General features: G+C 45.9%; 1 protein-coding gene across 1 annotated transcript in view; it reads right to left on the reverse strand.

Annotated features, from left to right (window-relative positions):
- The window catches only part of LOC148519656 (NFX1-type zinc finger-containing protein 1-like), a 371,972-nt gene that overhangs the window by 192,970 nt on the left and 152,857 nt on the right, over positions 1-26,145 (reverse strand). The window contains exon 17 of the mRNA XM_088476329.1: positions 6,716-6,800. Within this exon, the coding sequence (XP_088332455.1) occupies positions 6,716-6,800 (85 nt within the window). The remainder of the gene's footprint in view (positions 1-6,715; positions 6,801-26,145) is intronic.

Below are 26,145 nucleotides of genomic sequence, written 5' to 3' on the forward strand. Positions count from 1 at the left end.
GGTCCAGGGCTTTCTAGTAGTGGACAGCGGCAATAATTGTCCAGAAGGAGCACCTTTGAGTGATTTGTTCCTTGCACAACTTCACAAGCCCAAATGTATTATTTAACATCCAGACTCAAGGCGGAATACAGAACGGGTAAGGAGTTCCTGGGTCTTGGAAATTCTGGGATGTCCTCACTCAAGTGGATTTGAGACAAAACAGAACCTCTGAATTGTTCAGGAACAAATAGTAACCCATGAAGAGTTTCAGGAGGAATTGAGTGAGCTGAGAAGACAAATCCAATGCCAGACCAGCATGAATGGATGTGGCAGAAACTATGGGCAAGTTCACAATGTTGGAAGCATGCTTTAGAAGGAAGATGAGGGACGTAGCATCAGCTTTGATATTCTTTGAGCCAGGTCTGGCTTAAGTGAACATGAAATTAAACCAGGTAAAAAATAATGTCCAACGTGCTTGACGCGAATTAAGTCTTTTGGCCGATTCAATGTACAGTAGGTTCTAGTGATCAGTTAGGACTATGATAACATGCCTGGCTCCTTCCAACCAATGTCTCCAGTCCTCGAAGGACCATTTTATTGCAAGGAGCTCCTGGCTTCCGACATCACAATTGGACTCAGCAGAAGAGAACTTTCAAGAAACGAAAGCACAAGGGTGCAGCTTATTATCTGCAGGGTCACACTGGTAGAGGACTGCTTTAACTCCCACTTCAAAGGCATCTGCTTCCACGACAAAAGGTAACTCCAGGTTTGGATGATGTAGTATTGGGGCTGAAACTAATGCTTTTTTCAGAGCATTAAAGGCTTAGAAGGCTTGAGAAGTCTAGTTTGTGGTATCAGCTCCCTTTCTGGTTAAGTCGGTAATATGAGCTGCCAAAACAACGAATAAACCACCTATAATAATCCACAAATCCAAAGAAACCTTTGAATGGCCTTTAAATAGGTGAGTAGAACCCAACTGAGGATGGCTTGGAGTTTACTAGGATACATGGAAAAGCCTTTAGAATAAATTACATAGCCCAGAAAATAAACTTCCTTGACTTCGAACTTGTATTCTTCCAACTGAGCGAATAAGTGATGTTTTATGAAGTTCCTGAAGGACTTGCTTGACTTGACATGACAGCAATAAAATCTGTGGATTTAGAGTAAATCAAGATATTGTCAAAAAATAAGATGATGAAAACCCCTAGGAATTCATGGAGTACATTGTTAATTAGATCTTGGAAAATTGCCGGAGCATTTGAAACAGTATGACTAGATATTCATAATGCCCTATTTGCCATAATGGCCTTCTTCCATTTGTCTCCCTCTCTAATGTGGATAAGACTGTACAGCATAAATCTATCTTGGAGAAAATGGTGGCATTTTTTAGTTGATCGAAAAGAACAGAGATGAGGGGAAGAGGGTAGGTGTTTTTTTATAGTGATTTTGTTCAACCCTCTATGGTCAATACAGGGTCTCAGGCTCCCGTCTTTCTTGGACACTAAGAAAAACCCTGCTCTAGCAGGAGACTTGACAGGTCTAATGAAGCCTTTGCTGAGGTTTTCTTTAATGTCTCAACCATGGCTTTAGTCTCTGACAAGGCATATAATCTACCCTTCGGTAGCCTGGCTCTGGGAATCAAATAAATGACACAATAGTAAGCATGATGCAGAGGTAGCATATCTATTTATTCATGTAGAAAACATCCAGGAAATCATGATAGTCATAAGGTAGTCCTTCAGGAACCTGTTGTATGATTCAGACAAAGACACAAAGGTATTGGCACAATCTGGAACCCAACTAACATTTTCACCTGAATTCCAGTCGATAAGTGTAGTATGATGTTTGAGACATGGGTAACCTAGGGTGACCTAGGGTGAGAGGAACCAAAGGACAATTAATCAAGAAAAGATAAAATCCTCAGAATGTAGCGCACCCACTAGTAAATGAAAGGAGGGTCACATACTGAAACTGCTGGATTAATTTTTATAAATGTCAAATTCAGAGTTTCAGCAAAACCGAAGTCCAGGAAGTACTCGGCTGCACTACTAACCAGAAAAGCAGTAATATTGGTAACCCGGTTATTGAAGTGAATCTGGGCAGGGATTAGAAGAGGATTTTTGGAAGGGGGTGACTGTAAGCCCAAATGGATCTCTTCCTCATCCATTAGGCTTTGGTCTTTTCTCGACTTATTGGGGCAGGGGAGAGCTAGATGTCCTTTGTTACCACAGTAAAGGCAGAGACCTAGGGAGCATTTCCTAGATTTCTCTTCTTGGGACAACCTATAAGTTACATTGGCTCAGAAGGGTCTATAGTAGAAAAAGAGGGATATGGAGCAGAGACAGTGCATAGTAGCTCCTTCACCAATTTCCGTTTTTGAGACACCTGTCCATCTTAATAGCAAATTGCATCAGTCTCTCCAGGTATTAGGAACAGGACACTGGAGTAAAGAATCCTTGAATTGTTCCAATAGGCCAAGGTGGAATTGACTTCACAGTGCTGGACCATTCCACTCACTGTCGACGGACCAGCGTCTTAACTCAGAACAATATACCTCCACAGCTCTAAAAAAACCTCCCGTGGAGCAGAAGACCCCTTGTTTCAATGCAAGTGGGTGAGACTCGACTTAGTCAATCAGGGTCATCATACAGTAAACCCAGCCCCCAAAAAATCCATCCATGGTCTGAAAAAGCGGATGCCCATAAATTAATCCAAAAGCCCACATCTGAGGGTCCCTTTGAAACAAAGAAATAATTATTCCAATTTTCTGTTGCTCAGAACCAAAGGATAGAGGCCTAAGCCTGAAATATAATTTACAACTTTCTTTGAAATTCCAAAATAACTTCCGATCTCCTGAGAAATGGTCCGGAAGATGTATTTTAGGCTCTTTAATGAAGGCAACTGGATTTGACTTAGAAACCTCCTCTTGTCTCCTTCTCTAATATTGATAAAACTATATAAATCTATCTTGGAGAAAATGGTGGCTAAACGAAGCGACAAATCTTGGACCACCTGAGACAGGGTCTGAATTTGATTTGCCAGCACTTGAGCAGGGTTTGGCAGAGCAGATTCCATCTGGATGTAGGTACCACTTCCAGCTAATTCGGCCTAGTGATAATGTTAGGGATCACCCAGGGAGTCACATAAACTCATAAAATCGCACTACAGAGGTCTTCACATACAACAACCGCTGTTTTCCCATAGAGATGAATATTCTCACTGTTACTTGGATGCCACCAGGACTTAACTCAGGATAGTAGGAGCTTATTTTAAAAACCAGGTGGCCACAGGGAGTAAGTATAAACTGCATGCTGTATTGCCAAGTGAAACAGAAATGGAGTTAGTGTAATAAAGGCAGACTGGTTTGCAAAAGCAGCAGGACTGGAGTTGGTATAATAATTGCAGACTTAATAGCAAAAGCAGTAGGACTGGCTGCTAAATAAGGACAGGAATGGTAAAAACAACCAGGAAAAAAGCAGCACAGAGTATCACCCAGGTGGACCAGGTAGCAAGACACCTAAGCATGAAGCTATCACCGGCAATGAGACATCACTGCCCTATAACTACAGCTGCAGCCAATTAGAAAGCCCACTAAGCCAAGCCCCCTTGATCAAGAAGATAGCTGCAGCTGCCGGACAGAAGCTGTGGGGAATGCATCCTGGCTGCTGAGCAACCGCCGGGACCAGTCTGCATTGTGGCCAACATGATGTAAGCGTCCCAGTCTCCTGGCAATGACCAGGACCTGGCAGGGAGTGTGAGCTGCTGCGGCTAGCATGGCGGCTCATAACATTTACTGAAGTTAAATTTAAAAAAACTAACGGGGAAGCCTTGTGTCAATGCCACCTGGAGATGGAGTTTCACAGACAAGCAGAGCAGTGGTGGCGCCTTCGATCAGCCTTGTGTGTCTAAATAGACCACAAGCTGATGACAGTGCAAAAAAACCCTATTTAAAATAGAAAAAAAAAAAAACACCTACCTGCACCTAGAGACCGGTGAGCTCCTCTGTGACTCCGGTTAGCTGATCTCAGAACTCCTGCTCCATCTCAGTTTACAGCACACATCAGATGACTAGGGTCACAGAGCAGGAGCCCTGGAAGCCTTGGATATTCTGATACATTTAAATTTTATAAGCAGTTGTACGCCCAAGCATTGATTACTGGCACTGCCACCAGGGAGATTCTGGAAAAGCCCAAGTGCTATTAAGCATGTGACTGCTTTTCCCTATGGTGTCCTAATTTTCCTAGGAAATTCAGGACCATATGCAGGACCACCATCAGAGGGGGTGACTGCAGGGAATAGAGTCCCGGGCCTGGTCAGAAAGGGGGCCCAGGTGGCAGCAGAGTGGATAAGCACCAGAGGCATCTTGAAAGCGACACTCAGGAGCGGCCATAGCGGTGGCTCCATGATTGGCTGCTGGGCTGCAAGCTCTGATCAATTCGCGGCTGGCACCAAATTTAAAATGCTGCTGCTTCCCGGCCCCCTCTTTCTGTCCACGTGAGACCATGAGTTTGAGCGGCAGTGGCATGCCTGGAGCTGGATGTGCAGTCCGGCAACCACCAGCCAGCAGGGAGAGGTGGAGCTGGAAAGAAAGAAGGAGGAGCAGCAGTGGTGTGGGAGGGAGCAGAAGCGGCGGGGGAAAAGAAGCCATCTACAACCGCTGCCATATGATGGAGAAGAGGAAATGCTCAGACGGGTAGGAGTAGGAGAGGCTGCGGAGGATCCCACTTCCTATTCAGATATTCCTGTGGTGGAGACAGACCAGGTACAGGGACTCCTGCTCTCCCACCCTCATCCAGCTCTCCCACCCTCATCCAGCTCTCCCACCCTCACCCTGCTCTCACACCCTCACCTTGATCTCACATCCACACCCTGCTCTCACACTATCACCTCCATATTATATATTGACATGTCAACACCCACCCCCACAGCCCAAACTGTGAAATTATTTTTTTTATTGGTTTACACACCAATTGATGCACTACCTCTGCTATAGCTCCATCCACATTTTCCACAGCAACGCCCACCTCTGACAAACTGCCCGCCCCAACACAAGGGGAGGGGCCCTGCCTATTTTGTCAGTCCCGGGCCCCACAATCTCTGATGGCAGCCCTGCTGATAAGACTGGGGCTGGCTCACAGTATGGAACAGGGACCCTAGGTTTCAGAAACCTGTTATAGTGCCCAACCCTGAATTAGTAGTAATCTGCTTAGACTATGGGGTAAATTTACTAAAGTGAGAGTTTTTAGAAGTGAGTTTTAAAAGTGATATTGCCCATAGCAACCAATCAGAATCTAGCTATTATCTTCTAGAAGTTGCTACTTAAATGTTAAATTTAATCTGATTGGTTGCTATTGCCAACATCACTTTTAAAACTCACTTCTAAAAACCAGCACCTATGAGTGCTGGTTGATCATTTAGGAAAAGGGCATGCTGCATTTTCATTTATTTGTTTATTTTCAACTCGGCAACTGACTTTTTATGAATGACCCTCAATGTGGCAAGAGTACTATAAAGCTGCCACTACTGGTAGTACATGTAAAATGTTCTTGCTGCATTAGACAGTACCTTACAGTATTGCAATGCAAGACTGTAACTATGTAATGGTGCAACGCAAGAACATTGTTACTAGCTTTCATGTTAAGGTAGCTACAAATGTATAGTGTGGACAGTAACTAATTTTGTATTGCATTTTTATTTAAAATGATAAGTCTTAAATAACAGTTTTAGCCTTTTGATTTAAAAATTATATATTTCACAATTTATTTTAATTCAATTGCTCATTTCAATTCAGTTCAATTGTATTTAAACACTTTACTGGCACGGTCACATGGGGTGTAACCGCTGCCAGATTGGCTTTCTGTCATGCCAGCATTTTATTTGGAAATCAATTCTTCACAAGTTCAGAACTGATTTCGTGCCAGTGCTGTAATAGTCTAGAAACGGTGTACACAATTGCAAATTTTGCCCCTAGAATGTCATGTGAACGGCATTCTAGAGCGCACACGCCAGTCAGTTAAGCCACATTCAAGTACAAACAGTAAAAATGGATTTTCCTTCTGATCACTGATGTGCTGATCTCTGCTCTCCACGTACAAAGGGCCTGATTCAGAGCTTAACGCTCTGACCAGAGCGCTCGCTCTGAATCAGGGCCCTCCTCCGTGACCACCAACAGCATATGCGAGCGGCCAAAAAGATGGTCGCGATGGTCTTGACCATCGCGAACATCGGACTTGCGATGGAGACCCTGCGGTAGGGTCTCCCTGCCGCAAGCACTGGAGTGATTTTGGCTCTATCAGAGCCAAAATCACTCCCACTGACATCAGTAGTGATGTCAGTGGGGCCGGTTTCAGACGGTAGGCGTTCCCATGGGAACGCCTCCGTCTGGCAGGCACGCCCCTGGCACGCCCACCAAGGGGGCGTGCTGTCATCAACATCGACAGCACGCCCCCTTTGGTGCGAGACCCGGAGCGATGGTTAGCCCGTCGCTCGCCGGGTCTCACGCATGCGCGCGACGGAGCTCCCTCCGTCGTGCGCATGCGCAGTGGGGAACATCGACCCGCTTGCGAGTGTCCTGCCGCTCGCGAGCGGGTCTGAATGACCCCCAAAGATCAGCTAAATAAAAACAAAACATTTTTTTATTTAAAAAAACCTAAAGTTCAATGTTAAAATACAGTACAATTTCTCAATTGTGTTAACATTGTGGCCTTAAGCAGTGGAGCTTATAACTTTTTTTTACCTTTTGTTGCATTTTTATAGATCTTTGAAGTACCCAGCCATTCTGCAATCATACTTGAACTTTGAGATGTGCTCTCCAGGTATTCCTGAAAGAATAAGTGTTGCTGGATTTAGTTGTAGTAGGTTCTATATACACTATGATATACAAATGTGTCCTTTCTTATTGTTGCTTCAGTCGCACCAAATAACCCTTTTCACTGTGCCAGATCCCTTGCGACTCGGCTGCACAGTGTCTTTTTCACTGAAAATGTGCGGCTTATTCACATAATTAAAACACATAAAAATGGCAAAACGACATTGCTAACATACACTGATCAATTTGGCATGCAACATTTGTACAGTACATCTATTTAAAAAGGGCTCTGATGCAAGCAGCTTTTCCCCAAGCCAAGTTCTGTTGTGCTTCGTCTGTGACTCTCAGAGCATCTCAGACGTCCCTGGTGTCTTGTGCCATATGGTCACAGTACACCCAGTAAGTGAGGACACATCTGTATCCATAATTATATAGTACAATAAATCCACATACTTCAGGGTTTAACAAATTCAGATTTACATGTCATCATGATGAGGCGACCATTGCATACTTAGGGACTCATAGATATAGCATTGCCATGTTCCTTGTGGTAACTTCCTATCTACACCAGGTGCAAGTCTCTAAAAGAAAAACATTAACTTAACATGAGTTAGTAGTGTCTTTTCCCCCTGGCTCTGCTAGGAAGGTATAGCAGCAACTAGTAGCTACTGTGGCGCATGCTGGGTACACACTGGCCAATCAATTGATCGGTCAATATATCTGCTGGCCGTCGGCCAGTGTGTACAAACGATATGTCTGTGAACCGCGTCATTCACAGACATATCGCATTGGCTGTGCTGCACAGCCGATGGACAGTTACGTCTGCAGACATATCTGTCAGACAGCAAGTGTGTACGGGCGGTCTGCACACTGCCCATGCACACACAGCGGCAGCTGCGGGGAGGGGGGCAGCCCCAACCCGCTTTCCTGCCAGCGGGACTTGCAGCTGCCGGATAGATCATGGCCGTTCAGTGTGAACGACCATCATCTAAAGATATATCTGCAGATCACTCGATCTGCAGATATATCTTTCAGGTGTGTACTCACCTTAAGTTTCTGCCAGTTCAATAAAATCATACTTACATTCTCACCCAGAAAGTTTTTGGGAAACCCCCTGGGCTCCCGGAAGAATGGGCTCTCCTACCACATGCCACCATAGGGACGGGACCTAATGACACAATTCTATGCTAATCACATCATTTTGACCCCATCCCATTCATATAGATGGGATTTGCAACATGTGGCCACAGAGGGTTGGGGCCTAAAGCCACGAATAGTATGGCCCCGTCCCCATCACCAGTCACCTTTATCTCTTCTCCAGTAGGTCTATTCATCATTACATAATTATCACTTGTGATAATTATGTTTTAAACATGCTACAAGTCTAAAAACTATTTTAGGCATTCTTCAAGCCTCATTAACAAAAGTATCTCTTCCGAAAAGCTGCTCTTTTTGCGGAGTCAGCTTTTCAAAGAAGTGATACTTTTCTCCCTAAACCTGCCATGTCCCTATGGATTAGCCTGCAGCCGCCGGTGTCTGTGCCCCCCCGCCTTGCCCACAGATAAAGCCCTCACCCTGCAGCTGCCGATGTCTGCGGTCTCCCGCTAACCCTGCTGCCCTCTGTATCATCTCTCCTGCCCATTTCTCCTGCTCTTGCTGCTTTGTCCCATCCCACGCATACTTTCCCTTGTGTGCGCTCTGTCTCCTTTATCCCTGACCCCTTCCCATCCGCTGCCTGGTGTATGCTCTGCCCCCTCTCTCCCTGACTCCCCTCCCCATCCTTTTCCCGATGTGCGCTCTGTCCCCTCTCTCCCTGCCCCCCCCCATCCGTTCCCCGGAGTGGCGCTCTGTCTCCCGACTGCCCTCTCCCGCTCCTTCTCACCTGTCTCTTCTTACCTGGAGTGGCGCCTTGGAGCCTGGATGGGAGGAAGAACGTGACAGGTAAGTAGGAGCAGGAGGCAGTGTGGGCTGCACACAGGGCTGCAGTGCCCCAGAGTGCTGCAGTGCAGTTACAGCAGGGAGGGGCTGCCATGTAAATCTTCCAAGGCTGCCATGAAAACGGCAGCCTGTAAAGATTATCGGGGGCTGTACACCATCTGAGAATGGCGTACAGTAACACCACTGACACTTAATTTATACAAAAGTAAGTGAAACTGTTTTCACATGCTTTTGTATAAATTAAGGGATGATGGTGAATAGTCTCCAAGAAAAGTAGAGACAAAGGGCCTGATTCAGACCCACTCGCGAGCGGCTGTCCGCTCGCAAGTGGGTCGATGGTCTGCACTGAGCATGCGCACGACGGAGGGAGCTCCGTCGTGCGCATGCGCCAGACGCGACGAGCGAAGGACTTTCCTTCGCTCGTGGTGTCTGATCAAAGGGGGCGTGCTGTCGATGTTGATTGACAGCACGTCCCCTTTGGTGAGGCGTGCCGGGGGCGTGCCTCCCAGACGGGGGCGTTCCCAAGGGAACGCCTACCATCAGAAGCCGGCCCACTGACATCACTAGTGATGTCAGTGGGAGTGATTTTGGCTCTTATAGAGCCAAAATCACTCCGGGCCTTGCGGTTGATAACCTCAACCGCAGGCTCCGGCTCGCAGTTTCGCTGGTCGCGATGGTCAAGACCATCGCGGCCATCAAACTGCACGCTCGTATAGGCTGTGGGTGGTGACCCACAGCTATATGAGCGTCCAGGAGGACGCTCCATTTTTATGGAGGGCGGCCCTCATTCAGAGCCATACGCTCTGAGCAGCCACAGCCTATACGAGCGTGCAGTTTGATGGCCGCGATGGTCTTGACCATCGCGACCATCTAAACTGCGAGCCGGAGCCTGCGGTTGAGGTTTTCAACCGCAAGGCCCGGAGTGATTTTGGCTCTATCAGAGCCAAAATCACTCCCACTGACATCACTAGTGATGTCAGTGGGCCGGCTTCTGACGGTAGGCGTTCCCTTGGGAACGCCCCCGTCTGGGAGGCACGCCCCCGGCACGCCCACCAAAGGGGGCGTGCTGTCAATCAACATCGACAGCACGCCCCCTTTGATCAGACACAACGAGCGAAGGAAAGTCCTTCGCTCGTCGCGTCTGGCGCATGCGCACGACGGAGCTCCCTCCGTCGTGCGCATGCTCAGTGCAGACCATCGACCCACTTGCGAGCGGACAGCCGCTCGCGAGTGGGTCTGAATCAGGCCCAAAGTTGCACACAGTATACAATTGTTGCATTTCAAATTAATCAGTGCAATATCATGAAGTGGTTTTGTCACACTGCGTTATGACTAAGATGCACATTTGAGCGAAAAATATGTGAAAAAGAAGCTCTGCGCAAGCCAAGTCACATGGAAATTGGTGCGCCGTGAAGTGCTGTTTGGCGTGACTGCGGCAATAGTGTATGAGGACACATCTGTATGTACTAGTTTTACCCACTGTCCAGCACTGTTGAGCCCAGTGGTGTATAGAATATGATATAATAAAATCAACTGATAATAATGCCATCACGTTGGAATGTAATGACAGTTGGTCTAATCTCTGACCCCTTCCACCAGTGTAAGAGGTGTTGTTGCCTGAGTTCCAGCATACCACACATTTACAGTCTCCCAGAGGTGGATTAAGGCTCTGGGGGGCAATATCTGCTGTGTGAATCACAAGTGGTCAGCATTTAAGCCTTGCTTGTGATTAACTGAGATTTTCCAATTCATTTATTTTCCATACATTACAATGGTCTTTCTGCTCCCATTCATATACATAGCTTATTCAAATGAATTTGAAAAAAGAGGATTTTGTACTTTAAGTCCATTGAGGGACACTGGGAACACGCTGAGGTATAGTGGATACTGGAGGAGTGTGAGCACTTTAAATCTGAAACACTTGTCTGTGCTCCAAAGGATAGAGAGGAACAAACAAGAGCAAGGAAAGAACGACTTCCTAATAAAACATCAAACATAAAAACAAGAGAATAAAAAGTGAGAACCCAGTGTCTTCCAATGGACTTTCAGAAATGCATTAGTAAAAAAATGAATCAACTTTTTTTTGTCCTGCAATTCGATGACACTGGAAACACTTTGGGGACAGTGGAAGCAGTGTGACGCAACCTCCAAAAACTGGCACCCTGGGTTATAAACAAGAGACAACAAAGAGAAGAAGAATTCCTATAATGGTGCACACACAGATGGAGAAAATTATTAATAGATACAATGTATTAATCTATCAATCCCATATTTTATTGTGACTCTTTATTAATTATCAGACCAAGGGTCCAAGGCATATAGTTAATTATTAGCCCTAGGGCAATTTGGAGTGAGGAATGCCATTATTATAACATATAGGAAGGTGAAACATTATTGTATCCCTAAATAAAATAAAACATAACTTTTAATGTTATCCCTAAAATCTATACAACTAAATACTTTTGTTTTTTATTCTTATTGTCATACAGTATATCATTATAAAAACATCATTGAATTGTTGAAAAAAATATTAAATAAATAATTAATGTTGCCACCTCTGGTACACTTATTGTCTGTGTATTATTGTATTATTATATACAGTATTACGATTTATATAGTCAATTCTATCGGGTGTCAGGAGACTTATAAGACCTCACTATGTAAATAAATTACAATGAAATATGATCCTATTCATATCACCAATAGGTTTGTAATTCAGTAGGGAACTCGTGTGATGAACATAATATATTGTAAAATAAATGTATTAACGTCTGCTGACAATTCCTTGTTTCAAATCCATAATCATTCATTAAACATCATCCTCATATTGTTGTTACTGATCACTATGAACAAATCCCACAATTAGGATCAATGTATATTGGTTTAATAAATATAATTAGTTTATTCAGGGATGTTCAGAAGTAACAGCACATCCAACAGTTGTATTCAGTGTGTATTACTGAATGGATATTATTAGTTGAGGAATAATATAATTAGGAAATTCTGCAGAGCCCTGTACCATATTATATGTTTAATCCCTGTACAGATATTAATTGATGTATTAAATCGGTTAGCACAATTCAAAAATTATAACAAATCCCACCTATATATTCGGTATTGGTTGATACACGATCGTTGTTACTTATACAAAGATCCAATGTGCTACAAATAGAATGTGCTACATATAGTATGACCTTATAGATGTTTGCTATGTGTGGTTTACTATGTTGCTGGCTTGCATATATTAATCCCTTTCAAATTGGACTATTGCTACTTGTGTTACACATATTTGTAATAAAGTGTCACTGATTTACAAATTGGTTACAGTAATGGTGCATACACACGGTCAGATTTTTCCTTCAGATATGAATGATAATGATTTAAAAATCGTTCAGTCGTTCATATCTGAAGGAAAATCTGACATATCTGACATGCCTGAACGATGGACGATCAACGATGCGCGTTCCCGTTTGTCAGATAACGATATCTGACATCTGATGTGTTTGCAGTCAGACTTGGACGATTCCATTCTTTTTAATGCAGTCAAAAATCGTTCATTCGTTCAAAACGTTCAAAACTTTGGTAAAATCGTTCAAATCGTTCAAATCGTTCAATCGTTCATCTGACAAATCTGACAAGTCTGACAAATCTGACCGTGTGTATGCTCCATTAGCCTACAAACGTTACTTCAATATAATAACTTCTGGATGATAAATATATAAGGATCTGATGTATTGTGAACAGATTCTGAACAGTTCAGCATTAAGTCTCCTTTAATCACTGACTAGTTGTCTGTAAAGCATAACATCACTTATCAAGTTCCCAGCTGGCTAGCGCAAAGATCAGTATTGCCATTACACGTGCTTTAAGTTTATCTCATGTTACAGGCGATCAGTTGCAACTAGCTTTGGCAGTATTGCCGGTCAAATTGTCTTACAGTGAATCCTGTAGAATATGGTAAATGTATAAACAGTCATCCAGGTGGCAGTCCTACATTGCATTGCCAAGTAGAATGTGGTAGAGATTGGTAGAAAGTGCTTTGAGATTTTTAGGAACCAAATGTCCAGCCTCACAGTGAGCCTGACTAAAGCTGGCCACACGTCAGACCAACTTTCCTTCAACCAACCAACTGACCAACCGTCCAACTTGTCTGTCCAACTAAAACGCTTCCCCACACATCTAACCAACTTTTCATCCAACCAGGCAACCTGCCAAGTTTTTCAACAGACCAGCCAACTTCTGTCCAACTTGTGATGTCACAGAAGTAGGCGGAGAATGCCTGCCTACTTATGCATGTTTTGAATAAATATATTGAACACACACATATAAATATATATATATATATATATATATATACACACACACATATGTCAGTGTGTTTAAATATATATATATATATATGTATATACATATATATATACATACACACACAGACACACAATATATATATACATACACACATACTATATATATTATATATATATATATATACACACTATATATATATATATATATATATATATATATATATATATATATATATATATATTAGGGGTGTGCACCGGCCACTTTTCGTGGTTTGTGTTTTGGTTTTGGATCTGGATCTTTCTTCGTGTTTTGGATCTGGATTGGTTGTGCCAAAACCACCCTTCCGTGTTTTGGGTTCTGGGTTTTGTGTTTTGGATCTGTATTTTTTTGAAAAAAAGCATAAAAACAGCTAAAATCACAGAATTTGTAGGTTTTTCTGCTCCTATGCTATTATTAACCTCAATAACCTTAATTTCCACTCATTTCCAGTCTATTCTGAACACCTCACACCTCACAATAGTGTTTTTATGTCCAAAAGGTTGCACCGAGGTAGCTGGATGACTATGCTAAGCGACACGAGTGGGCGGCACAAACACGTGACCCATCTAGGCGTGATGGCAGTTTGAAAAACTAGGCCCCAAACTGTACATAATGCAAAGAAAAAAAAGAGGTGCAAGATGGAATTGTCCTTGGGCCCTCCCACCCACCCTTATGTTGTATAAACAGGACATGCACACCTTAACAAACCAATCATTTCAGCGCCAGGGTCTGCCACACAACTGTGGCTGAAATTATTGGTTCGTTTGGGCCCCCGCATAAAAACAAGCTGGCAATTAATCTGTCCCTGCACAAACTGGCTCTACGGAGGCAAGATGTCATCCTCATCCTCCTCATCCACCGATTCCTCACCCTCTTCAGTGTGTACATCCTCATCCTCACAGAGTATTAACTCGTCCCCACTGGAATCCACCACCACAGGTCCCTCTGTACGTTCTGGAGGCTGGTCTCCCTGGAAGAGTTGATAATTCATTTTGATGAACATCATCTTCTCCACATTCTGTGGAAGCAACCTCCTACGCCTTTTGCTGACAAGGTTCCCGGCTGCACTAAACACTCTTTCGGAGTACACACTGGAGGGGGGGCAACTCAGGTAAAATAGAGCCAGTTTGTATAGGGGCCTCCAAATTGCCTCTTTTTCCTGCCAGTACAGGTATGGACTGTCTGACATGCCTACTTGGATGCTGTCACCGATGTAATCCTCCACCATTCTGTCAATGGTGACAGTATCATATGCAGTGACAATAGACATGTCAGAAATTGTTGCCAGGTCCTTCAGTCCGGACCAGATGTCCAAACTTGGTCCTGCCTGCCCTGCATCACCGCCAGTGGGTTGCTTAGGATAGCTAAGTTTTTTCCTGGCAGCCCCAGTTGCGGGAGAAAATGAAGAAGGAGCTGTTGACGTGTCACGTTCCGCTTCAGCTGACAGTGTGTTCACCAGCAGGTCTTTGCACCTCTGCAGGCTTGTGTCGGCCGGAAAGAGAGACACCACATAGGCTTTAAACCTAGGATCGAGCACGGTGGCCAAAATGTAGTGGTCTGATTTCAACAGATTGACCACCCTGGAATCCTGGCAAAGCGAATGAAGGGCTTCATCCACAAGTCCCACATGCCGAGCGGAATCGCTCCGTCTTAGCTCCTCCTTCACTTTCTCCAGCTGCTTCTGCAAAAGCCTGATGAGGGGAATGACCTGACTCAAGCTGGCAGTGTCTGAACTGACTTCACGTGTGGCAAGTTCGAAGGGCTGGAGAACCTTGCACAACACGGAAATCATTCTCCACTGCGCTTGAGTCAGGTGCATACCCCCTCCTTTGCCTATGTCATAGGTGGATGTATAGGCTTGTATGGCCTTTTGCTGCTCCTCCATCCTCTGAAGCATATAGAGGGTTGATTTCCACCGTGTCACAACCTCTTGCTTCAGGTGATGGCGGGGCAGGTACAAGAGTGTTTGCTGGCGCTCCAGTCTTCGGCACGCAGTCGCTGAATGGCGAAAGTGGCCAGGAATTTTTCGGGCCACCCAAAGCATCTCCTGCACGCCCCTGTCGCTTTTCAGAAAATTCTGCACCACCAAGTTTATTGTGTGAGCAAAACATGGGACGTGCTGGAATTTGCCCAGATGTAATGCCCGCACAATATTGGTGGCGTTGTCAGATATCACAAATCCCCAGGAGAGTCTAAGTGGGGTAAGCCACTGGGCGATGATTTCCCTCAGTTTCTCTAAGAGGTTGTCGGCGGTGTGCCTCTTACTGAAACCGGTGATACACAGCGTAGCCTGCCTTGGAACGAGCTGGCGTTTCTGAGATGCTGCTACTGGTGACGCTGCTGCTGTTGCTAAGTAAGGTGATACATCTACCCAGTGGGCTGTCACAGTCATATAGTCCTTAGTCTGCCCTGTTCCACTTGTCCACATGTCCGTGGTTAAGTGGACATTGGGTACAACGGCATTTTTCAGGACACTGAGGACACTTTTTCTGACGTTTCTGTACAGTCTCGGTATCGCCTGCCTAGTGAAGTGGAATCTAGACGGGATTTGGAACCGGGGACACACTACCTCCATCAATTGTCTAAATCCCACTGCACTAATGGAGGATACCGGACGCACGTCTAACACCAACATAGCAGTCAAGGCCTCAGTTATACGTTTTGCTTCAGGATGACTACTGTCGTACTTCATCCTCCTCGCTAAGGACTGTTGGAGGGTCAATTGTTTAGTAAAAGTAGTGGTGTTCCTACTTCCTCTCTGGGATGATGAACGACTCCCAGCAGCAGCAACAGCAGCAGCGGCAGCAGGAGGCGTAGCAATGCAGGATCCTCCGGAGGAATCCCGGATAGGAGAGTCAGTCATGCCAGTGACATGGCCTGCAGGACTACTTCCGATCCTTTACTAAGGAGGAAATTGATGAGGAGGGAGTTGACGGTGTGGTTTGCAGGCACTTGGATACAACAGGACAACGGGATTTAGGTGTCCCTGGACTGCTTACGGTCTTAGCCAAAGTTTCTGAACTTGACAGTAACTTATTATGAACACGCTGCAGGTGCCGTATAAGGGAGGATGTTCCTAGGTGGTTAACATCCCTACCCCTACTTATTCCACCTTTACATATGGTATATATGGCAAGACAGTTGTTGTCCGGATTTGGATAGAAATATTGCCAGACCAAAGAGGTGGAATGTTTGGTCTTCTGCCCAGGCATGACCGTGATGGGCTTTTTCATCCCACGGACAACAACTGTCTCCCCCGGAGCCTGATTTAAACAAACCACATCACCATCAGAATCCTCCTCACCAACTTCCTCCTCAGCGCCAGCTACACCAGTATCCTCATCCTGTTGTACTTCAACAGTGACATCTTCAATTTGCATATCAGCAAGTGGACTGTGGGTGCTCCTTTCAGCACTTGCAGGGGGTGTGCAAATGGTGGAAAGAGCCACCTCTTCCCGTCCAGTGCTGGGAAGGTCAGGCATCGCAACCACCACCACACTTGGACTCTCCTTGGGGATTTGTGATATCTTCTTAGAAAGCACAGTTCTTCGCTGTGCTTTTGCCAGCTTAACTCTTTTGATTTTTTTAGTGGGAGGAGGGCTTCCATCGTCATGTGAAGCTGAACCACTAGTCATGAACATACTAGGGATCGACCTTAGCCGTTCCTTGCCACTCCGTGTCGTAAATGGCATATTGGCAAGTTTACGTTTCTCTTCAGATGATTTAAATGTTTTTTTCAAGGTCATTTTCCTGAACTTTGTCATTTGGGATTGTATGTGCCCTCTACTATGACATTGGGCATCGGCCTTGGCAGACGACGTTGATGGCATGTTATCGTCTATGTCATGACTAGTGGCAGCAGCTTCAGCACTAGGAGGAAGTGGTTCTTGATCTTTCTCTATTTTATTTTTATCGGAGAAAGTTTGGTCCTCCATTTATGTTATATCGATTTGATATATACGTGCGGCTAAACACAGAAAATATTTTTTTATTTTTGCTGGAGAGTAGTGCACTTTGTGGGTTACACCATACCTTAAGAAATGAGCCAGCCGGCTCTTTACTTATGGGACACAGGCGCACGCTTGGCGCTACTCCTTTGTTGATGCACGTGCGGCTACTGCGCACACAATTCACAAACACAGAAAAAATATTTTGTTATTTGGTTTGGAGTGTACTTTGGGGGTTACAGCACCCTTTAACGGTCAAGCCAGCCGGCCCTTTACTTATGACACAGGCGCACGCTTGGCACTACTTTGCTGATGCACGTGCGGCTACTGCGCACACAATTCACAAACACAGAAATATTTTTTTTTTTTGGTTTGGACTGGAGTGTACTTTGGGGGTTACAGCACCCTTTAACGGTCAAGCCAGCCGGCCCTTTACTTATGACACAGGCGCACGCTGGCACTACTTTGTTGATGCACGTGCGGCTACTGCGCACACAATTCACAAACACAGAAAAAATATTTTGTTATTTGGTTTGGAGTGTACTTTGGGGGTTACAGCACCCTTTAACGGTCAAGCCAGCTGGCCCTTTACTTATGACACAGGCGCACGCTTGGCACTACTTTGTTGATGCATGTGCGGCTACTGCGCACACAATTCACAAACACAGAAAAAATATTTTGTTATTTGGTTTGGAGTGTACTTTGGGGGTTACAGCACCCTTTAACGGTCAAGCCAGCCGGCCCTTTACTTATGACACAGGCGCACGCTTGGCACTACTTTGTTGATGCACGTGTGGCTACTGTGCACACAATTCACAAACACAGAAAATATATATTTTTTTGGTTTGGACTGGAGTGTACTTTGGGGGTTACAGCACCCTTTAACGGTCAAGCCAGCCGGCCCTTTACTTATGACACAGGCGCACGCTTGGCACTACTTTGTTGATGCACGTGCGGCTACTGTGCACACAATTCACAAACACAGAAAAGATTTTTTTTTTTGGTTTGGACTGGAGTGTACTTTGGGGGTTACAGCACCCTTTAACGGTCAAGCCAGCCGGCCCTTTACTTATGACACAGGCGCACGCTTGGCACAACTTTGTTGATGCACGTGCGGCTACTGCACACACAATTCACAAACACAGGAAAAATATTATTTTTTAGCACTTGGGGGGAGCACCCCTGATGGACAGAGCACCCCCTGGAAAACACTACAGCACCCCTTTAGGACTGGGACACTGCAGAGGACTTTGGAGTGGACACAGCCCCTATGGAGAACTGACTGCACAACACAGTCCAGCCAGCCCCTATGGACTTTGAAGTAGTGGACACAGCCCCTATTAACAACAGCAGCACAGCACAACACAGCCAGCCCCTATGGACTTTGAAGTAGTGGACAACAGCAGCACAGCACAGCACAACACTACTCTGCACTACACTACACTACACTACACAGCCCAGCCAGCCCTAACTCCCACCCTCCCTCTTCACTGTCCACAGCCGAGTGAGAAAATGGCGCCGACGCGGGTACCTTATATAGGATCCAAAACCCGCGAGACCCGGAAGGCGGGATGATGACGTTTTGCCTCGATTTCAGATCCGAGTCAGGCGGGAAAATTCGAGCCTGACTCGGATCGGGGGGGCTCGGGGGGGTTCGGATTTCAGAAATCCGAACCCGCTCACCCCTAATATATATATATATATATATATATATATATGTATATATATATATATATATATATATATGCAGCTAAGGTGCAGCACTCCCTTATAAAATAAAACACAGACCACCAGGGAAATAATGGAACGTTTCAGTACTTTAAGTACTATCTCCAGCCATATAACAATTACAATAACAGCTTACCTTAAATACATCCCCCACCCAATGTGCATAAAGTGTGCCAATCAGGCCATGCTGGACTAAAAGTGGTGATTGCTGATGACATCAGCAAAGACCGTGTAATCAGTAAGAGACACAAATATCACCATAGTAACAAATACACAAATAGGAAATATACAAAATGACACTGCTAGCATAAAGATAACAATACAGGTAATAAATACACAGGCAAAACAATGCAATATCCAATACTCATCACAATAATATGTACATTTTTAGAACAGAACTAGAACATGTGTGAATTAAAATAATTCACCTAATATTAGACTCAAACACATAGCAGTAACCATGACAACCAGAAATGTTATGGAAACATATAAAGGGTAACAGACATGCATATCAACAACAGGATAACGTTAATGATTCATATCAAAAACAGGACAATGTTAATGATTTGTTCAATCCACGAGGCGCGACCACATCTAAACGATGGATCCACCGTGCCTCACATTGTAATAATAAACGATTCCTGTCACCTCCTCTACTTGGGGGTGGAACATAGTCTATCATCCTATAGCGGAGGCAAGCTAGATTATGTTTAAGGACCACAAAGTGGCGAGCCACAGGTTGGTCACTGGTACCGCATGTCAATGCAGCGCGAATACTGGAGCGATGCATTGCCATGCGCTCCTTAAACTTGCGCCGGGTCTTTCCAACATAGGAGAGCCCGCATGGGCATACAATTTGGTAAACCACAAACGAACTATCACATGTCAAATGAAGACGAATAAAGAATTGACGAATAAAGAAATTTTTTTACATATTATTGTGATGAGTATTGGATATTGCATTGTTTTGCCTGTGTATTCATTACCTGTATTGTTATCTTTATGCTAGCAGTGTCATTTTTGTATATTTCCTATTTGTGTATTTGTTACTATGGTGATATTTGTGTCTCTTACTGATGACACGGTCTTTGCTGATGTCATCAGCAATCACCACTTTTAGTCCAGCATGGCCTGATTGCCACACTTTATGCACATTGGGTGGGGGATGTATTTAAGGTAAGCTGTTATTGTAATTGTTATATGGCTGAAGATAGTACTTAAAGTACTGAAACGTTCCTTTATTTCCCTGGTGGTCTGTGTGGTTTTTTATAAGGGAGTGCTGCACCTTAGCTGCATATTCAATCCTTTTTGTGCGGGCACCCCTGCAGGATATGTATCGTTTTTTGGAGTGCCGGACCTCTTGAACTGTATATATATATATATATATATATATATATATATATATATAATATATGTATGTGTGTGTGTGTGACATTGGACAGTGCCGAATGAGGGGAGGAGGTTTCGGATGGATCGGCGGGTACGGAGCCGTGATGGTTGGGGGGAGGGTGGCTGGATGCAGTAGAAGTCAGATTATCATAAAATATATAGGGGCCCATTTATCATTCAAGATTTGCGCTGTATTCCCCGAAAACCATTTTCGGGGGATAGCCGCAAATATTAAGTATTCTTCGATATCTATTGCTGTCCCTCCATTTCCGTCGGCAACGCAACCCCCATTAGTTTCTATAGAGGGATGCAATGCTGACAGATTTATTAAGTTCCAGAATGCAAAACATTCCGAAACCTTGATGCGCGCAGCATGAGCCTTCTGAAGATAGCGTAAGCCACTGTAGCCTATGGGCTACACATCACAAATCTGTCTGGAAGAGAGTTCCATAGGAAACATCCCTTGGCAATAGCCGCAGCGCATGCGTGGTCTGCAGACCGCACATGCGCAGGATCCAAGCACAGGAGTGAAGTGACCGCTGTCTCTGCAGGTGGTACTTCATACATCCTGGCAGTATGATCACTTCCTGCAATGCGATCATGGGCGCTAATGTGCCCAGATCGCATTGCAAATGCGATCATTACTAAATGGGCCACACACACACACACATATATATATATATATATATATATATATATATATATATTAGGGATGTGCAGGCTCGGATAGGTTCGAGTTTGCACGTTGAGTTCGGATTTTTCCCTCCAAAAAAACGGAACTCAGAAAGAGGCTAAACGTCATCTTACATGGACGAACATCATCATTCCTGGACTTTTGTCCAGGATTGATGATGTTCGTCCTTGTAAGATGACGTTTAGCCTCTTTCTGAGTTCCGTTTTTTTGGAGGGAAAAATCCGAACTCAACGTGCAAACTCGAACCTATCCGAGCCTGCACATCCCTTATATATATATATATATATATATATATAATTCCAAATGCGGAATCCTGGCAAGAGATTTAACATAGGCGTAGAAATTCCGACGCCTATGTTAATCCCGACACCGGACCGCTCGCCCTCCTGCCGGTTAAGTACAATACTTAGCCCGGGGATGGGGGTTTAGGTTTAGGAACCAACGGGGGGACTTAAGGTGCCTACACACTAGGCGATGTGGTCACGATCCGATATCATGTCCGATTTCCCTTGAACTTTTCCCGGCACTCCAGGACACGATGTGCAGCAAAAGCTGCATGATGTGTCACAATATCTATTGTGCATGATCTAAAGATTTGTTGATCTTTAGATCATGCAGGATAGCAAACAGATGCTTGCACGGATCAGGGATATCTGTGATGCATGTATCTGTCTGTTAAAAAATAAAACACAGATGCACGGATGGGAACAGTGAGACCCATCTGTGCTGCTGTTTAAAAAAATGAAGAAGTGTGTAAAAAACAGCCACCATCCCCCGGGCTTTAGTGACCCAGTGCTGGTTGCGCAAAATACGGTGGACAAACGACTTAGGGGTCCCCCGTATTCTGTGCAACCAGCACTGGGCTCTGATCCAGTCCTGGTTCTGGAAATACAGGGGGAAAAATGAGTAGGGTCCCCTTGTATTATCCAGAACCAGCACCGGACATTTTCTAGCGGGGGGCTAATGCCACAGCCAGGGGAGCCTTTTCACCGGGCCACCCAGCCGCAGGATCATCCCTAACCGCTAGTCATCCCAGGCCAATATCCCTGGGTAGCTGGGGTCCCCCTGTCCAGGGCACCCCAGGCACAGGCTGATAGCCCAGGGCTATCCCCAGCACCCCTGGGCAGAGGGTGTCGGGTTGATTGTGTATAGTGTGTGTAAAAAATAGGTGAACTAATATTTGTATTTTACTGTGAAACTGCAGGTCCCAGCAAGCCTCCTCGGCATTCTGGTACTTGGAGAACCACATGTACCAGCATTCGGATCATTACGGGCCCCGCTCGTACCTGAAGTTCCACTGCAAAAGCAATATTAAAATAAACACAGAACACACACACCGTATAAAGTATAAGTTTATTAAACATACATGCACTCACATGTACACACACTCATACTCACCTATGTATCCCTATAGCATCGGTCCACTTGTCCAGTAGAGTATCCATAGGGGACCTGTTAAAAAAAAAAAAACACACTCACCATCTCCTATGCGAAGTTCGGTCCTTTTCATTCCAAAGTAGGCATTCCAGAAATCACGGAGCCACAAACTAAAGTATCGTTCTTTAGGAACGGTACTTCTCGAATGATAGCTTAGCAGCGGGATTTCACCATGGAAACCCCGCTGCTGAGCGTTCATTGGCTGAGACGCGAGGCCTCCTCCTCTCAGCCAATGAACGGCTCTCACCATTGAAGTCAATGGTGAGAACCGCAAAGGTAACTCAAGGTTAGGGTTAGGCACCCCCCGGGCAATATTAGGGTTAGGAACCCCACCCCCGGGAGGGTTAGGGTGCAGGGAGGGGGGTTAGGTTTATGCACCCATGTGGGAGAGGTTAGGGTTAGGCGCTAGGGGGGGGGGGATCAGGGTTAGGCACCCGTAAGGGAGAGTTAGGGGGAGGAGAGGGGAGGGTTAGTATACTTACCTACCCCAGTCGGGATCTCCTCCATCGGGCATCTGCTGTCGGGATTTCAGCTGCCGGGATTTTCAATTCCATTCCGATCCATATATTATATATATCTATATATCCAAATATATATATCTATATCTCCAAATATATATATATATATATATATGCACACACACTTATACATACACAAACATACATACATACAAATGGGGGGGTAACTTGTGCGGGAGAAGGGGTGCACCTATGATGGAGACCTGTGATCGAGGGGGGGGAGAAGACCGGCGAGGGTGGGTGGGGGGGAGGAGAATACCCGCAGGGGGCAGACCTGTGATCGCGGGGGAGGGGAGGAGAACACCCGCGGGAGGGTAGATCGACCTGTGATTGCAGGGGGAGTGCGGGCATGGGACAGTGAAGGTGAAGCTGTGGATGGTGATCACGGAGGGAGGGTGGTGCACACGTGGGGAGGAGGTGAGGGCAGTGCACACTGAAGCTGCAACAGTGGGTGGTGATGTGGGGACGGCAGTGGAGACCAGTGTTGTTGTTAGGGGCGGGGGGACTACGTACTTACTGGAGACTGGTGAGAGACTGTAGTGCAGCAGCTCCACCGATCCTCTCCTACGCTGCATCTGCCCCATCCCCTATACAAACAGGGTCACACAGACAGACATGGAGGAAAGGACAGACATATACACATACATACACACACTGGCAAGGAGGGTTGTACATAGACACATACATACAGACAAGGAGGGTCACATATATACACGTACAGGCAGGGTGGTTCACACATAGGCACATACATACAAGCAGGGTGGTTCACAGATACATACATACATACAGGCAGGAAAGGAGGCACACACATACATACATACAGGGAGGATCACACATACATACAGGGAGGTAGGATCACATACATATATACATATAATATACACACACAATATGGGGCAGCAGAAACAACCTCCTGAAGAGGGAGGCCATCCACAGTACTCCAGGGATTGGAGGTCGGTCAGGCAGCACCCCGTCAAGTGTCACTCACAGAAGTCTGGAGCTTCATCAATGCACCGGTGATAGAGCAGGTGAGTATCGGGCTCTGGGAAGGGGGTTGGTTGGCACCAGGGCGGAGGATACCCTTGCGATCGTGGGGGTGCACCCGCGGGGGGGGGAGTGCAACTGCGGGTGTGTGGGGGAGGAGGGTGTGTGCAGCTGTGATCGCGGGGTTTGTACCAGCGGAGGGAGGGGGGGTGCACCCGCGGCGGGTGGCAACTGTGATCACGGGGGCTTGTACCAGCGGTGGGTGGGGGGGTTGGGGGTGATTGCAGCACTGCAGCTTTGATCGAGGAAGGAGAGTGGCTGCAGCTGTGATCGCGGGGGGCATTGGTGCTGCTGTGATCGCGGACCTGGTCTGTGCAGCAGCTGTACGGATCCTCTCCCCCGCTCATCGGCCCGCTGACAGGGGCAGTACAGCCGGCAGGTGGTGAAGTAGGCGGACACTACCGACCAGTGTCCGCCTACTTATCGTCCAGTTGGGCGGAACTTCCCCCCTACACTAGAACGATAGTTGGAGAAAATCAAAAATCAAACTAGTTGGAACGACCGTTTTTGGCCATTTTTCAGCGTGTGGGAGCAAAATGCTGACAATCGTTTGCTCCCACACACTAGACGATTATCATTCCAACCAGCCAACTAGTTGGCTGGTTGGAACGATATCGTTCTGGTGTGTGGGGGCCTTAAGGATAGAAGAAATCCATCTAGCAGTGGACTGTTTTGAAGCTAAACAAGCTGGATCATCACACAGGATCAAAAGATCATCATCTAGCAGATATCACTTGTACTTCCACATTCCTAACCACATCAAAGAACCAAAGAGAGCCATGAAACCTGAAACCTGAATCTTCAGGGAGCTAAGGGCCTGATTCAGACGCGCTCGCAAGCGGGTCGATGGTGCCCTAGTGCGCATGCACACGATGGAGGGAGCTCCGTCGTGCGCATGCGACAGACGCATAGCGACTGATAGAGCCAAAAGCACTCCTGGGCTTGCGGCAGCGAGACCCTACCACAGGGTCTCGTCGCAAGCCCGATGGTCACGATGGTCTTGACCATCGCGACCATCTTTTTGGCCGCTCGCATAAGCTGTGGGTGGTCACCCACAGCTATGCGAGCGGCCAGGAGGCCGCACCATTTTTAGGTAGGAGGGCCCTGATTCAGAGTGAGCGCTCTGGTCAGAGCGTCCGGCTCTGAATCAGGCCCTAAGTCTCTTCACCCTGTCCAGATGCTCCTGTCATGTGGGGTACACATTCCAGGGAGAGATCGGCCGTCCGGCTCACCGACCGATTTGGTATTTACCAATTGGTTGACCGATATGCCTGGCCAAAGGAAGCAATTTTCGTAATTTTCACTGCTTCCTGTGGCCAGCATATGGGTCGGTCATGCTGCACTGCCAATGCAGTATATCTGTGAACAACATTGTTCACAGATATGTTTTGTGTGCACACCCGCAGATACAGTGAACATATTGTTTGTCGGCTGTAAGAAATGATGTATGGTACAGTGTGTACCAAGCAAGAGAACAGTAGCAACCTAGACAACACAAAAGATGAATTAGGAAACCTTTGCCTCTCATACTAAAAGATACATGTCTTTCAAAAGCAATGGTCATTTCTGGTTGAAAACTGTATCCTGGCTTTAACCATTGTTTGAGCCACTCTAAGGATCATGGGGAAGATTTATCAAAACTTTATGAGCGATAAAGTGGAGAGAGATATAGTAATAACCAATCAGCTCCTAACTGTCACTTTACAACCTGTGTTTGAAAAAAGGAGAGTTATGGTAAAACTTACCCTTGTTAACGCTCTTTCTTTGAAGTCCATTTGGTCCACATGGGAGACACAGGGGTGTAGGTGGGCCTTGGACCGGACACTAACAGCAAAGCTATTTAATCCCAGGATGCGCCGGTCTTTCCCCCTATACCCTGCCCACAGCATGAGGGCAACTCAGTTTTGTTAACAAGCCAAAGGCAGGAGCAGGATAGGAGACAAGGAAGACTGGTATACAGAAGAATCACACTCTCACACAGAGAAGGAAACAAGTGACAAAGAGAATAAACCAATACAAGCCAGGTGCGTCAGGGCGGGTGCCCTGTGGACCCCATGGACTTCGAAGAAAGAGAGTTAACAAGGGTAAATTTTACCATAACTCTCCTTTTCTTCTTCAGGGTCCATAGGGATCCACAGGGGAGACAATGGGGATGTCCCAAAACAGTTGTTCAAGGGTGGGAACGCTCGAGGAGATTGTACTTAGATTACGTACTGAGGGGGTCATTCAGACCCGCTCGCGAGCGCAGGACGCTCGCAAGCGGGTCGATGTTACCCCAATGCGCATGCGCACGACGGAGGGAGCTCCGTCGTGCGC

This window comes from Taudactylus pleione, unplaced genomic scaffold, assembly GCF_031769625.1.
Source record: "Taudactylus pleione unplaced genomic scaffold, aTauple2 ptg000186l, whole genome shotgun sequence".
NCBI lineage: Eukaryota > Metazoa > Chordata > Amphibia > Anura > Myobatrachidae > Taudactylus > Taudactylus pleione.